At 39.5% G+C, this 17,465-nt stretch overlaps 1 protein-coding gene across 1 annotated transcript in view; it reads left to right on the top strand.

The window, feature by feature from the left end:
* The first annotated feature begins 5,739 nt into the window (after window positions 1–5,739).
* The window catches only part of LOC124182196 (protein Wnt-4-like), a 48,698-nt gene continuing 36,972 nt past the window's right edge, over window positions 5,740–17,465 (top strand). Inside the window, exon 1 of the mRNA XM_046569134.1 lies at window positions 5,740–6,095. Coding sequence (XP_046425090.1) covers window positions 5,857–6,095 — 239 coding nt within the window. The 5' untranslated portion in view covers window positions 5,740–5,856. The remainder of the gene's footprint in view (window positions 6,096–17,465) is intronic.

Consider the following 17,465-nt stretch of genomic DNA (forward strand, 5'->3'; position numbering starts at 1 on the left):
AAGAAATGTTACACACCGTTTATGCACGAGGTCGAGGAGTGTCGGCGGCGAAAAACACTTCGGTAGATTAATTTATTTGCATTTCATGAGTGCAGCGCACGCCTCGGACGTATTTATCGTCCGGAATCAACATTTTTACCGAATTCCAGCCGAGGTTCGCCGATCTTCGGATACAGCTTCGCGTAAATAAGGTAAGACAATTTTCAAATTTTGCGTGCAGCGGCTCCTTATTTCCCGACAAAAACTGAAGTTAGTATCGATTCATACCTCGTAATTTTGGAACTGTTTGAAATACAGTAAACCGTAATAAAACGTGACATGTACCGATATTTGCAATCATAGTTCCTTCGAAATCGTTTGTTAAAATAAGAAAATACTGATTTTTTTCTCAACGTTTCGTTACGATAACGTTGCTAACTTCAACCTCGTCTATTTTCTTATTTTCACAAGGAGAATCGATCGGTATGTTTTTTTTTTTTTTTTTTTTTATTACGGTTCACCGAATTTCAAACAATTTCAAGATCAAGAAGTAAGGGTTCGTCCTCAACATGAATCGTTACTAACTTCAGCTAATCGTTTAGACGCCAATTTGAGGGGCGGGAGGGGGGGGGGGGGGGTCAGGAAAAAAACGAAAGACAGTCGAAGATAAAAATGGCGCGGCGCTTCCGCGAATTCAGTGCGCCGCTGCCGAAGTTTGCGGTTTTTCAAACTGTCAAGAATTTGTCACGGATTTGCCGGGCGCCCGTTGTAAAATGATAAATTAGCGTTCGGTGCCTGTAATAATGATGATGATAACACCGCGGTGTTCTCTGAGCCTGAGCTTTCTCTTCTCGTGTATCCGTGCTTTTACTTGCGTTATAACTCTTATATTACGTGCCCGGCGTCTCTCCGTTCTACCGGTATAGCTGCGATAATTGAAATTTTGATTTATGCTGAACCTCGGCGATACTCTCGTCTTGAAAGCTGCAGCCGCCCGCCGAAACAAAACGGAAACAATTGCCAAATCGCCTTTCGGTTACAAGTAAGTTGAAGTCGACTCGCGGTTACGCGTATTTTCACCACTATCGAAATAAAATTTTCACAATTCTTCGCCGTTACATATTATTCTCTGTTTCTTTCTTCTTCCTCTTCATTTCCCACGAGTTATACACCGTCGTTATTTTTTTCACGAATTTATTCAAATTTGTGTCAAAACAAAAGAAAAAACAATTTTAGAAGATTACGAGAAAAAAGAAGTAAGAAGCAGAAAAAAAATTACAATACACACAGAACTCAAAGGTGCAAATCTCGAGGTAAATATTATAGGTATAAAAATTTGTCACACATTTAACGCTCATTTTCTTGTATTTGCGTCGTGATTTGTCTCCCCTCAAGTATCTCGGAGTTAAGAGTCACGTCAACTTGTAGATACAGCAATTAAAAATTAATTACTCTCGTATATGGGTACACACAAGTTATACATAAATGCATATATGTTACATACACATACACACATATATATACATAATATATACGTGCATGTGGTATAAATACCGGTATGAGGTGCAATCAACGCTTTCGGCGGTTTTAACAGTGTAATATTTACAGAGATTCCCAAGTAATTTGTCGTATATACATATATATATATATATATAAACATATATGCATATGTATGTATAGGTAATATCCTGGCTTTGGAGTCTCGTTTTTTCAAGGAACAGATAAGGATTATATTATACCGCAGCGTTATACTAGGTCTCAGTTTGAACTGCGGCCGTTTTATTTACATTTTATAGTTTCATCTCTTTTCACGAGTATTTATTTTTTCTTTTTTTTTCCTTTTTATTCTTACACACCTTTTAAGAATATTCCCGAGAAATCTTTAATTTTTTTTTTCTTCGTACTCATATTTCCTTCTTCCTTTTTTTTTTTTTTTTTTTACTTTTAATCCCAATTTCTTTCTATTTTCACTTTTCAGGTATAACATTCGTCGTGTGCTTTTTAACATTCTCCCTTTCTTCGCGCGCGCGCTGTTATTTGCGCAAGGTAAATAAACCCTAAAATATCGAAACGGTGTTCGTCATATTTCTCAGAGATACGAGTTATTTATTGTATTATAGACAAACACGCGCACGTCTATGTATCCACATTACGTACATGCATACGCGTATCGTTATTGCCTCGCCTTATTTTGCCGAGATCAAAGCTTTTATCGTCGTTTCATGCCGGCGTACAAATATTTTATTACTTAATTATACGTTTATATGTGTATATGTGTATGGGACATTCCACGCGAACTCGTAGTAAACGATCGACCGTGATATTTTTTAATTTCACCAAGTATTATTTCTACGCAAGCACGACCCCTGAAGCAAAGCTTCCAAAAAAATTTTTTCAAATCCATCCGATTTCCGCCTATTTTTGCAATGCGACGAGCCGCGCCGAATTTAAATCATCCGTACCGCGCCACTTGACCCAGAAGCAAAGCTGAGCTATTCAAGTATTATGTTATACCTATACAAGTTGCGGTTCGAGGATTTCGATCAATTTCCTGCAGCCGTTTGTTTAACTCGCGTAGGTATTCGTTCACAATTCCCGTGCGAAACCCGTGTAATCACGCGTTGAACGATTCTCGCGTACAATTGTATTACACAAGTTGGATACATGCGTTTACATATGTATATATGTATATAATTGTCACCGTAATTATAGTGTGTAGTAAAAAATTCAAAGATTATTAAAAATTTTATACTGAGACATGACAAGGTCGAAATTAATAACGTTCGAACAAAATCTGAATATTTTCTTATTTTCATAATGATTTTTAAGGAACTAAGATTGAAAAATTTGAATATGTTTCGTTTTCTTCGGGTTTACTGAATTTCAAACAGTTCGAAAATCGCGAGTTAACCATTTTTTCCTCAGCATTAATCGTTATGTATAAATCGATAACAGACTTTCCGGTAACAGCTGGAAAACTAATTTTCATTTTGCACTTGGAACAATATTTTTCGATTGTGGTGTAAAAAAAAAAAAAAAAAAAAAAACCGAGCTCCGAAATTTTCGCTAGGATAACAGCGGCCGAACTATGAAGGCTTGTAACGAGCCTGCAGGAGCGGAATGAAATTTGGTGCAGTATAAGTTTAAGGCGGAGTGTTGGTGGTGGTAATAGCGGTGGTGTATACATATAATAGTGTTTGAGCATAACAAGAAGGGTGGGCATGCCTGATTAGCCATGCACAATGAGGTAGCTGCCCATGCAACAATAGCAATGCCGTAAAAGAGAGCCCTTGTCGGCTGAAACCAGCACCTGGTATACAGGGTGTACGTAAAGTTAATTCGCCTCGTTGTTATACCCGTCATCTATGCAATGTATAACGCGCCCATTGTGCCTGAGTAAATACACAAATACTGTGCTGTGTATGTTCAACCCTTTCGGGCAGAGTGGAACGCTCAGAGTGCCGTGTAAAAATTTTTTACATCTTACAGTCATCCTTGTAACAGTTTATTTACGACTTCCAATGATCTTTGTCACTTCTTATAACCCCAAAAACTCCCGGGTAACAAGTTTCGGTGAGAATCGTCGGGTTTTGATACTTTTTTTTCGATTTCACATCCGCCATATTGGATTTAGAAGTCATCAAATTCCGACTTCAGATTCGTGATCAGCCAACAATTAAATTCAGGCCAAAATATTAATTCGAAAAACGTGTGATTGAAAAGGTTAATCAATGTCTTGCAACAGCTGTGCACTGAGACTCGATCATTCGGTGGGGTTTTTTTCTCGAATCTCACTCGTCGGGTCAGCCAAAAGACAAAAATAAAAAAAAAACTCGAATAAAAAACGTGACGGAATCAATGTTTCTTACATCTAATCGTCGACTCTTTCAACGATTTTATAAATTACATATTATACCGGTGATATTTTATACACGATTGTGTGAATCGAGGTTATGAATTTAGGTATGAATTTCGCAAGCTTAATTCCCGATTTTCCGACATTGTTCGAAGATGACGAATAGGTTTAAAATATCCTTGCCGTCCCGCTGCCGATCGTTCGATCGAAATCTCTCATCAAATATTCTCGACAAATATCTTACTATTTAAAATTAATTCGAAGCGAGTCAAGTTCGGCCATTTTAATTATCCGCGTACCTCGATTCCCGCTCTCTTTCAATTGTTTCTTCAACTCGTTCGGATCCCGCATACGTATATACTTACGTCGATACAATTTTACTCGGCTCGACCGATGACCTAGAAGGTTTTATTTTTCAATCACATCACCCTCTCCCTTCAAACACACCATCGTTCCAATTCCGAAAACAAACGTACCCGTAAATCGCAAAAGTGATTCCAAAAAAAAGAAAAAAAAAAAAAAACCGGGAGACGAATTGGAGCCGCATGCGGGACCGTCATCGGGCATCGGTGAAGAACAAACGCGTAACCAGGACCGAACGGATCGGCTCATCGGCTGTTAAAGCGACGAACGTGTGTGCCTATCGTCTATCGCAAGGTAGGGGGTGTCCAAATCTCCAATTAGCCCTCAAGTCCCTCCCCTCGGGTGTCCAATCGCACGGCAAGGACGGGTTTTAGTCAACGCCCCCAATCCCCCCTCGTTTCGTACGTTCCTCGTGGCGTTTCACGAGTCACAGTCAGTTGGTGACCGCCGAACGAAACGGTTCTACCGCCGCCGCTACGCCGGGTAATAAACAAATCGCGCATAATTGAACGTCGCAGCTTGTCTGTGATCCAGGCGAGCGACCCCCTCCCCCGAAAGTAATAAAAAAAAAATAAATAAACAAATAAAAAAAAAAGAAAGAAAAATTACAAATCACGCCCGAGGTCTTGCAGACAATTGTATTTGTCGAAACGAATGATTTTCACTTGCGTGAAGTTTCGTTACGAACAATCATCGCGATGGTGATGATTGTATTCTAGTTATTCATTGCCTCTTCGACCGTATCGGGGGACGATACGAGGCGAATATCTTGAGGAATAAAACGATAATCTTTTGACGTGCGAGAATTCCTCTTCCGGAAAAACTAAACGACAAGTCGAAACCCGTTCACGTTGCAAACTCGTCGATTTGTGCATTTCTATATCTATGTATGTGCTCATGTAGACGTATATCCACGCTTTCTCACGATACAACGTATACGTCGTTCTTGCCAACATTGAATGCCTAAAAATTGTGATCCTCGTAGGTATTGTATTATACATACCGTTTGACGGATGCGTGTTTATAAATAAAAAAAACAACAGCAACAATAATTCACGCGATTATTACTAACCGTAAAAACAACCGTTGTGTGTGATATTTAAAAAACGAATCTTACGCTAAATCACAAAATTTTATATTCAATATATTATTATATACGTATACACACGTGTAGTAATTTGTTAATGTAAAAACGTGGCAAGAACGAGAATAAGAGAAAAAACGGAAAGAACAAGAAATAAAAAGCGTAACACCGGTTACAATAATAATAATAACAACAACAACAATAATACTAACTGCAGAGTATAAAAATTATATATATATAAAAATTAAAAAATAATAAAAATATAAATAACAAGCGTCGGTTAAGCGAGATGCTAGGCTAAGAGATAAACAGGACTAATTAATTGTCGGTATTTAAGGGGACGCTCGTAGAGGACGTCGACGGTGGTGGGAGGAGTGGGGGGAGGGGGGAGGAGGAGGTGGAGGAGATATTTTATTACGTATAACAGTGTCGGGGTTTTTTTTTTTTTTTTTTTTTTATCTTCTTTCCCTTTTCTTCACCTTTCCACGCTTCGAGTGCAGTGTGACATAATCGCCAATTATTTTCTCCTCCCGCATCAGTGTGCAGCCTGGGTTTAGTTTATATATTATTATATATGTATATGCGTAATACGATAATATCGGAATCTCGAATGGCCGAGATCGCAGTGCCTCGTAATACAACCACCACTGTTACTAGTCGCGTTTCAAATTGTATAACCGGTGGTATCGGTGCACCGTCATCTTCATCGTCATCGTCGTCGTCATCTTCGTCGACGTCGACGACCACGATCATGATCGTCGCAATAATACTCGCCCTCGTCACTCAGCACAACGGGGTTCAGGCTAATTGGTGGTAAGTTATCGATTACAAACTAGCATCGTAATATCAAACGCTCGTCGTTTCGTTCGCATATCGTTGAATTTGTTGTTACGTATGAGGAAGACGCGTCGAATTGGTTAATAATAATTAAAATATCGAGAGGAAGAGCGATCGAATTATACGAGAGTTTCTTTTCTTCTCGCGACTATTCTTCGATTGTTTACTTACTTTTCATTTTATTTTTCAATTTTTCAATCACTTCGATATTCCTTGACTCGTGTTCTCTTTTTTTTTTTCTTCTTTTTTTTTTTATCCCGTCGTTTCCTCAATTCAATACTGTATTTGATAATACAGAAATTTACTTGCCGTAAGCTTGTAATATCGGCTCTTCGTTCGTACATGTATACATTGTTAGGTATACCTGTAATATAGTCTGTAACGATCTTGACGGTTGTAAAAGTGCGTCACTAATATGCTTTTAACACGTTTTCCTTATTGTGATGCAGCATGTCGCAGCAAGCCTTTATTATACGCTGCACAGGCATTGCGCGTACCAACGTATTTAGAAAGTGGCGAGATTGTATTTTTTGTTGTAGTTGTTGTTGTTTTTTTTCCCCTGAGACCGAAGCTTTTGACGCATTTTTTTTTTTTTTTAGGTATATGTATATAAATTTTGATGTTTTTTCCTTCTTCTTCTTCTTGATCCGAATTTCGTGCGGCAGACATGCGAGTAAATAATATCTTGTAATACGGAAAGATGTGGAAAAAAAAAAAAAAGATCGCCAAAAAAAAAAAAAAATGGTCCACCGAGAGATGTAAAAAAATTATAAGGCGGAAAAGAGAAATCGCAAGGCTGTGGAAAAGTTGCTTGCTCTTAAAGAAAAAAGTAAAAGAAACAAGAAATTGTCGAAGAAATGCAGAGCGAGGAGTTTAAAGATCGTACCGACGCGATGGGAAAAAAACGATGAAATAAAATGACCCGGCAATAAATGCGAAAAGTAATAAAAAAATCTGTCTCGTTATCGTAACGAGTTACATACAAACACGCGAAACGTAACTTTGCGTATAATAATAATAATAAAAATTATTATTATTATTTACTTTGAAACTTTAACCCCGAATTTGCGGAGTTGCAGTTGCAGTTGCGCTTTGAGCTTCGAGCTTTTTTGCAGCGAACGGACCGGGCTAATTAACAAAGCCGATTTGCAAAACATTATATGTATATCATTACGGTACAAAGTGTTTTTCCGCAGGTTACATTTGTGAACGATGCGAGGATGAAGAGATTTTTTTTTGAATTTTCATCGCAGTCGCTTATTTTGTTCCTTTTCTATCATTCTTTAAGAATTTTATTTCACTTCAGACAGTGACAATTTTTCTTGTTATTCTTCGAATTCTTTTCTCTCCAGAGTTTCATTCCGTTATTTTCCTTTTTGTTTATTTATTTTTTTTTTCTTTGTTTTTTGTTCTTCAAATTTTATTCCTACCATTCATACCGTTCGTACTATGTATTACATATATTACATATATTACACAGTACAGGCACCTTGCATTGCTTACGTTTTATTTATTTTTTTTTTTTTTACTACGTATCACGAATCAGCGCAGAAACACGTCTGACTAGTACTTACGTTACACGGGACAACGTTTCTGGCTGCATCAGATGCGCGTTGGTCGTACGTGACTTGAAAGTTTAGTTCAAACTTGATGCGCAACAACTATGCTCGTGTTTAGATGTGTACCGTGCGCTACCCTTTACCCTACTTCTTTCTCCTCCTTCTTCTTCGTCCTACACGTATCAACGTGTACGCGATATCTAGTCGTTAACGTAACGCTCGTTATTCTCTTATCATCGCTACACTCGATCCTGGAACGTATTTTTGAAATTATTATTTTTTTTTATAATATTATAATAATCTCGATTTCAGAGAACAATTTTTTCCCATGTTCGTGCCCGTAATTTACCGTTTCTCGTTTTACTCAAATATATACTGCGATATTTTCACATTTGTTATAGATTGTGGAAAAAAAAATTCGCGTTACAGAGAGGTCTATAATTTTATGATCGAATATTGTTGTACTGTTCGAAATTTTCGCTGGGATGAAAAAGAAAAGAGCATAAAAAAGAAGAATACAGTCAATTCGAAGGGGTAAAATACGCAAATATTCTTTTTCTTTCGTATAATAAACACGGGACGACAAAATGATCATCGTTTCTGAAAACTTGGTTAAATCAATGTTAAAAATTCGTTCAATAAAAATATTGTTGCTTAATATGTTTAACTTGTATTTGTAACATATTTTCACAATTAATACACCGAAAGTTTCTTTGTTCTGAAATATTCTTTCAAATTTTATCGGTCACTTTTACAAGGTGTGTGTATTATATGTGTATATATATATATATATGTATGGGTACCTGTAATATCTGATTATAGCCTGCGCAACATAAAACTGTGCGTATGGAATATCACCGAAGTTTAGGGGCTTTAATAAAGCGATTTTATTAAGCAATATCAAGAAGAAGACAGGAATCCAGGGACACGTTGAGTTTACGATAGCAATTAAGAATCGCATTATCGCCTTCTTTTATTCCCGATACCGCTGCCGCTTTCTCCCCCCCCCCCCCTCCCCATCTTCATCCTCTACGTCTCTTAAAAGCGCATTTTGTAATATGACGGATATTAAATGCCGTGCATGCGCTTTTAGTTCACACCTTATACGACTTTTCTCCCCGGTATTTATTTCTTTCACTCCAAACTTCACGCCCAGTAAAAGTCACGTGTGTATCACAGACGTTGTACCTACATTTATGTAGGTACACTTGGGGACAACGAGTCCGAGACCTCGAATTTTTTCCACCAGACAGTCACGTTGGCAACACTGAGAAACCCGCAGCGCCACGGTCGGCCGAGCGCGAAACAAACTCGATCTCAGTAAACGTAACATAACCCATGACCGTCGAACCTAACCTTAGAATTGACGCGTCGATCCGACATTTATTGAGATTGAGTTTGTTTCGCGTTCGGCCGACCGTGGCGCTGCGGGTTTCTCAGTGTTGCCAACGTGACTGTCTAGTGGAAAAAATTAGCCGTCTCAGATTCGTTGTACCCAAGTGTACATCCGTATCCTACACGTGGCTTCTACTCTCGCATCTATTCTATTTGAAAAGACAAGATTTTATGACGCAGTTGCCTCTTTGTGCACTCTAGATTCAAATCTTGTTCCGCTGTCGTTTGCTCTTCGTGCGATCTTCTTCACCTCGAAATAACCCCGATCCATCCGTCCAACCTTTTACTGTTATTAAGAATGAATTATACACGATTCTGGCGTTGATGCTTTTATCGACTTGTTGTTTCTCATCATTTTCGGCGAAAAAAGGATGTTATCGCAGGAATTAACCTCCGAAAATTAAAAATTTAGATTTCAATAGATCTCGAAACGTTTTGAAACTTTTCTTTTGTCCGATGGCTCAATGGACGCGACTTTTCCAAACTTAAAACACCCCTTAGATTTTCACTTTGATCGGTTTGGTACTTTTTCGATTATTTGAATAGCAAAATTCCAAAAAATCGAATAAAAACGATGATATAGCTTGAGAATGGACGATTGGTTTTCAACGAAAATTGGTACCGTGAGGCTTTTCGGATCGCTAATCACGAATGTAAGGTCAGATTTGCAAAATTCAAATTTGGCGTATTCGATAAGCTGAAAAAAAAAAAAAACTAAATACATTTGGATTTTGATGAAAATTTGTACTCGTCGGTTTGTTGGGCGGCTGATCACGAATCTCAAGTCGGATTGTAAAATTCAAAATGGCGATTCAATACGGTGGAAAAAAGTCTAAAAATATTCCGATTTCGGCAGAAATTGGTAGGCCGAGGTTTTTTAGGTCACCGATAACGAATCCAAGATCATATGCATATTTTCATGTAACACGGTATCCGAAGGTTTTAAAATCGTTAATCACGAATCTGAACTCGTGGTTCGAAATTCGAATCGGATGTTATTCTTTTTTTTTCCACTATAATCCAAAGCCGGTTGTTACGTACGTAAGAACGTGAATCAAAGTCGCGTCGTTTGTGTAAATATTTCGGCGTGTGTTACACGTATAGCGTTATTATCCACACAGCGATCCTTGGACAAATTGAACAGAATTTGTTGTTACAACATCGTATACAAGTTGCTCAACAAAGACATTTTAAAAGAATCCTTTTATCGCTCGACAAACTTTTATACCTACCGTCGATTTTCTCTTCCCCATCTCCATTCATTCCATTATCTGCCAGTGCGAATTTTATCCATCATCGTAATTTTTATTTTCCTCTAATCCCCCCTCACAGATGATTCAAAAACGGCAGTAAAATGGTAATCCTTGGATATACATCACGTACACGTTGTACATCTACAATGCACGTACGTTTAAGGTGGACACATTGTGTGTATGCAAGCACACGCTGAAGCCAAATGGCAAAACTTAATGACGTACCATAAATCCGATGCCTTTCATTCGCCTTCTAATTTTTTCCTTTACTTTTATTACTCGACTTCTGATCTTTTCTCTTTTGCTTTTATTGTACACACCGCCTTCCTCACCGTTAGGATCCAAATAATGCAACCGGAACCGGACGCTCGTATACAACTGTAAAGATTTTTATCGAACAAAGATCATCCGAACGTGTGTAACTACGATGTATTATCGATAGAAGTAAAAAAAAAAAAAAAAAAAAAAAAAAAAACGAGAATCTTTGGCAGTAACATTGAAATTTGGTACTCTATTTTTTGATAACAACGTTTCAACAGCTGAAGTATGTTTAATAATAATAATATGTCATGAGAGAACCGATGTATAAAATACCCCGAGTTATTTTACGTTCAATATTATAGTGGTACAATATTATACGGTCACGCCATCTTGTAGTATCGTAAAAAAAAGAAGTAAAGCTGGGGGAAGGGGGAAGTAAAAAACACCGCACGCATATCCATGCATATATGTACATGTGTAGTACGTACGTGAAGCACAAAGAGAAAAGAGGGGTCTCTGCCCTCTCTCACAATCAGTTTGAACCCCCATTGCCGCTGCTGCTGCTGCTACTGCTGCACCACCATCATATCGCGTGCCCACCTTACCCCACGTAACCATATAAAAACTTATGGCTTTCCATCGATGGCTTATTGCGCTGCAGGGTATGCGCGATGCTGGGTTGATGCCGGGATTTAAAATCGGCATCTTTTATAGGTGTGATATGTTATTTGGCAATACCAGTGTAAATATGACTATGGTATAAAGGTACGTGTTACATATGGGGCCGTCTTCGTACAACGGTAGCACTGAGAGAAATTTTTAATTTTTTTCAATTTTTCGAAATCAGGTTGCAAATTTACAAATTCGACGCAGCTACGTAAATTACTATATGCATACATTTGTCTTCAATTCGCAATGAAGCTGATTTTGATTTTACTAAAAATTTATAGGAACGATATAAAAAAAACTTCCAACACAGCGTAGGAAGTTACATGAAGAAATTTTGAACAGTGATATACCTACCTACTCATCTTCCGAAATGCGATACCTACGGTACGAATTTCTCTTTTTCGAAATAATCATCTCATGAACTGACGATTGAAAACGACACTTGAGTCGAAATCGTTTAGTTAGAAAGTCGAGGGGTCGAACTCGGTAGCACTGCAGTGTTTTTTGGCGTTAAGCTGCTGCCTCCGAAAGATAAAAAAGTTAATGGGTATCTCTGCACAGTTGCGTTGCTTATTACCCTGCAGTCCTCCTCCTCCTCCTTCTTCTCATCTTCATCCTCTTCATCCTCTTCATCTTCCATCTTCGACACAACAACACAGTGACTGCAGCAGCAGCTCGATCCGTCGCTCTTTTTCCACCGATCCTCGGTCCCGTCTCCATCTCGATGGTCTATTTCTTCTTCGGCGACTTTATCGTACCGACAAAGAAAATCGGCGAGCCGAAAGTGCTGCAGGTCCTCTTCGGATCCGCTTCGTTCGGCGTTGCAGCATCGGAGAGTCGAGAGGGACCAGCTAATGTCATAACAATGGGTGCTCTTCCCCTCCGCCTTGGAAACCCACGGCTTTTCCAACTCTTATGGATATGCATACGTGTACGGACACGTAAACATACACATACTCATGGACATGTATACCTACTTTGTCGAGAGTCTCGAGGCATTTTTCTCTCTTGGTTCTTCTGGTGGTGCTGCAGCACTGCTGGGACACCATCATCCACGGACCGCGAAGAGAGGTGAACAGAATGGAATGAAGAAGGAGAAGAAGAGAAGCCTGCCTAGTCTCTTCTCGCTTCTCGCTTCTCTCCTCAGTTCCATTCCGCTCTCCTTTCTCTCTCTCCCTCTCTCTCTCTCCCCCTCGGTCTCTTCGTGACGCTGGTGGGTTCGTTACAAAGGGAGGTGCTAACAGCCACGAAACTCTCCTCTGAAGTAGCCGACAGGTAGACAATATGAAAAACTGACCCAACCTATGCCAGCCCCTCGGGCCTTCTTCAAAACTTGTTTTTGTTTCGTCATTTCCGAAGCCCTTGGTTGCGCTGCAGCGCCGGTTCACTCTTCTTCTTTTTGCCCTTCTTCTTCTTCTTCTTCTTCTTCTTCTTCTTCTGGTCCTTGGCGGCGATTTCCTCCACCTAACGATCTTCTCGAATCATAGCCCTAATCCCGGAGGGCGTTTAATTGAAGAAGTTGAAGTGGAACTGCGGTGCTTGCATTACGCGATACTTCGTTTCATGGATTCGCTGCTCCAGTTCTTGAATCTTGATCTTTGTGGTGCGGGCCTTGCGTCACGCAGCTCGTAATCAATCCACGTTGTACTTGACCAGAAGATCTTTGGATCTTTTGCGTTACCGACTTATTACAAAATACCATATGAAAAATTCCGCTAAACCAGCTTTTATATGTACGGATATTAAATGTTGTGAAATCTTCGGAGATGCGCAGAGTTTTAAATCCTTGGAAAGAATGCAAAGAAATTGTTTCCACATCGGTATAAAAAGTCGGGTAATTCGACGATATTTGTCCAAGTTAATGAACGGTTTAAACATTCCAATCCATCGTCAAATTCTTCCTTACCATTCTACCTGTGCGCTACCAAAATCCTAGTACCATTGTTAATTATCATGGTTTACGAAATCTTAGGCAGCCCAAAAGGTGGGAGGTGACAATTTTTCCTTTGCACGTTATATCGTTACGATTATACTTGACCTAACTTAACCTAATCAAACCAAGCCTAACCTAACCTAACTTCATCATTAAAATTCGATGAATATTCTTCATCGTTTGACCGTAATCATTTACGCAATACATAAAAGCGTTTTGCACAGCAGTGACGATGATCATCGTCGTCATCGTCGTCATCGTCGTCATCGTCGTCAATCAGTCGGTTGGATATAAATCTACCGTCGAAGTTATGCAGCGAACTCGTATCGCGATGTTGCACACCCTGCAACTTGTCAAGGTGTCCATGCTCCTCAGATAGAGGTTAGGGGAAAAGTTCATTTCCTTCTCCGAGAATCGGAGATCAGAGAAACGCGACGAGTAGGAGGGGGATGCAGAATTTAACACCGTTCTTGGTACATGCATGTGCGTACATACTTACACCTATATTGCGCAAGACATCCGCCTTCCTAGGCTGTAGTAGGATGAGGAGGATGGAGGCTCTCTTCGCCTGTTTTATTCAAGAGTCCATTACGCCGTCGAGAAACATTGCGAGAAAGAGAGCTAGAGATAAGAGGAGGAGAGACCCTTCCTCCAACTTTCCCCGCGGGATAAAATTGCATTCTGTGAGTTAGGGGGGGAAGGGGGGGGGGGGGTCAGTCATTCGATGCTGCATCCGTGCTGCTATACTATACCATACCATAGCATACCATACCATACCATACCATACCATACCATACCATACCGTACTATAGGACCGCGCGTTTTACGCACTGGCACAACTTTATTGGCGGGTATACATTATACATATTACATGTTAGATGCAGCAGCAGGCACACTCCGCGTGTCTCTAATACCTTAGATTCCCTCCACCACCACCCCAAAACCATGTGTATCCCACGTATACGGTACTGCACCGCAATTTGACTCATGGGATCGACGAGGCCCTTGCTCTGTCGCTTATTTATCGCCAAGGGTTGATTTTATTTCCCTTCTCAAACCACATCCCACCACCCCTAGTTCTTTTTTCTTCCTAGATTTATGCTGCCGGGGCTCAGGTTGCGCGGCTCCCCAAAAGAATGCCTCCCTCCTATTCCTATTCCCTTTCTCTCTCTCTCTCTCTCTTTCCTTCCTTCTTTCTTTCTCTTTTACTTACACAATTTATTTATTCGTATTATTATTGCTCGCTGTATCGACTGTCTGTTGTTTTGCTCCGTGTTTACGGTATTGGTTACTCTTTGTATTTATTTCTTTACTTATTGTTATTGTAACGTTGAGATTTATGCATGTTCGTTGCTGATGTCTGACTACTATATGCTTCTGTCATGTTGTTTTCCGCTTAGTATAGTCTCACGTATCACTACCCGTACTCTTTCATTTGCCCTTTGGCCGAATTTGGCTACGGCGTTGATAAATGATTTGTAATCTAATCCAATCTCGTCTCTCTGATCGGAATTTTTACTCGATCTCTGTAGTTTCTCGCCACTTTTGCTTCTCTCCGAGAGTCGAGTATAACCGATTCGACAAAAGACTGTAATCATACACTGTTAGAATAATTAAACTTAAACATAATGTCTCGGCAGGTTTACTTTATATTCTCGTTATTCGTTCACATTTCTGTTAATCAATATGACAGAATTGTTTTGTAATTTTAACGTTTAAATTGTCACATCAACGTTTAATTTGTAATTTCTACTTTTTTCCCCACATAATCATACACTAAGCAATTTGTTAAATCAATCGAAAAATCTTAGTGTACTCGATGGGACATTTTTTCTATTTTATTTTTTTTTTATTCTTATCCAACCGTGCATATCATGAGAATACGATGGAATGTCTAATCGTTCGCAGAAAATGTAAGAATCGCGAGTTTCTATTAAATCATTTATTTTTTCATTAAAAAAAAAGAAAAAAAAAATTGACGTACCAACGCCGTTTTATCTTTTTCTACTTTATCACGATTAGAGTGGCGAATTGCAGTTGAGAATGTGCGAAACGGAGTTAATGTTGCACGAGCGTGATGGAATTTTGCGCGAAGGAGGTATACGTGGTGTTGTGGAAGGAGACACACAGAGAGAGAGAGAGAGAGAGAGAGAGAGGAGGAGAGACGGTGCTTGCGAGCTAGGTGATCTATAGCTGAAGATAAGCCACGCATTCAACAAGTGTGCCTCTCCGAGATAGCTGGCGGGGTAAAACCTGGGGAATTTCGGACGTTGGATACGTGCTGCGATCGCGATCATCCTCGAGCCAAAACCTTTTTTCGCACAAAAGGACTCTGTGTGTGTGTTAGGCCTGTAATAACGCGGCTTCGCCAACGACAAGTGGCTTTACCTCTCAATTTCAAGTTAGCGAAAAACGTTTCACGCGAACCGACGTCCTCTTTTCTCGTTTACAGACGTTTGTACAAATGCACTGGGAAAAATTTCATTTGTAATTTGACAAATTTTTGTTTAAACAATTTACGAACAACTTTTTGACATTGTTACTGTTATTATTAAAACCGAATTATCTTGTAATAATGTAAAAAGTATCGAAACCTGAGACTAAAAAATAATCGTTGTTTGGGATTTTAAAATAACCCTCAAGGAATTGGTTTTTAATATCGAAGTTCATTTTGTCAAATAATGATTTGCCAAATCTCGGATAAAGATACGAATTGAGTTGCAATTTTTCTTACGCATGCATCGTTACGGTAACGTTACCGACATTATTTTCGCGAAAATTATCCTCCGGAACAAGAGTGGGACAAATCGCCTCCAGTCGTCTTTTTATTATTCATTCGAGTCCCCGAAATAATAATATCACGCCTATTCATCCGCAATCAGATAATATTGACACCCAACCCAAGCCAATCTGACTCGAGATTCTTCTTATCGCCTATAACTGTATGCATATTTTGGGTGAACGTGTTTTCTGGTTCATATTAAGTGCCGGGGGATTGTTGGGGTGGTGAAAAGTCGAGGAGAGGACCTTTCAGACCTTTTTCCTTGCCGTCCGGCTATGTAGTTATACGCCGCTTCTTCTTCTTCTTCCTCTTCTTCTTCTTCTTCTTTTTACGGCGTGATGGTTCCCATTTTTTTCGATCACCTGTATCGTTGTCGTTCGGTTCGAGTTTTACCCCGGGGTCAAAACTCACGCTCATGTAATTCGGTGGCTAGACTCGGTTTAAAACTGTCCTACAAACTCGAGGATCATAAATAGAGAAGGTGATGAATCGACACCAAAGTGTAATCCAAAAGCTGCAGAACGTCGCGCAGAAAAGTCAATGACGCACGTTTTTTTCTTGTATCGGAGCCATTCCAGAGATCATAGAAGCACCGATATTTGGGATGCAAATGAATTTCATTGCGACATTGTTTCACAGGGTGGTCACTGATCAGGGTATTCTGAAAAACCTGGAACTGTCGTAGAATTTAATGAAATTCTGTAATAGTCGGGGAAACGTCGGCGGTTTTTGCGAAAAATCAGAGAATCGTTTGCCATACGCTTTCTCTTCGTACGAACACGTCCCGCTATTTTTTTTAAGCTTCAGATAAATCAGATGGGACACAATTTTTCTTTACCACCGGCGGAAGGTTCTCTTCAAACTTTGAACACTCCTAAATATTACCTTACAAACGATTTTGCGCATCGACTAGACGGGACAATCCGACCCGAGCGACGGTTCGTACTTTCGTAAAACAAAAAGCAAAAAAAATTATACGAAATATACGTATATTTTTATCAATTTCCTACAACCAATTTGTCCGAATTGGTAAGGGAAAATTATGAGACTCTTGTCTGAAAAGCCTGTAAAAAGTCGGGTGATTTCGCGACGAAGATTTAGCGACCACCACGAATATCACCTGTGTCTCGTCGTCTCCAATTTCCCTCTTCATCTCATCTCTCCCATTTTTTTTTTTTCTTTTCCAACAGCAAACGCGTCACACGCGCGTATATAATGAAGTAAAAAACATTCCGAAGGGGTTGACGCGTATGTGCAACGCGTATATATCTGTTTGCCTGTGTGTGTTTGTGTGTGTTTGCGTGTGTATATTTGTGTGTACAGTACAAGGATCAAAACATAAATTACGCACGGGCTAAACCTGTCCTAATCCATCATAAATAACTCCTACGAAGCAGTGCAGGTCTGCGGTGTCGCGCATATTCCACCATGTATATATGCGGCAGGGATGAACAACTCAAACACAAATCTGTATCCGTCGGTCGAGCCTGCATC

Source organism: Neodiprion fabricii, chromosome 5 (assembly GCF_021155785.1).
Source record: "Neodiprion fabricii isolate iyNeoFabr1 chromosome 5, iyNeoFabr1.1, whole genome shotgun sequence".
NCBI lineage: Eukaryota > Metazoa > Arthropoda > Insecta > Hymenoptera > Diprionidae > Neodiprion > Neodiprion fabricii.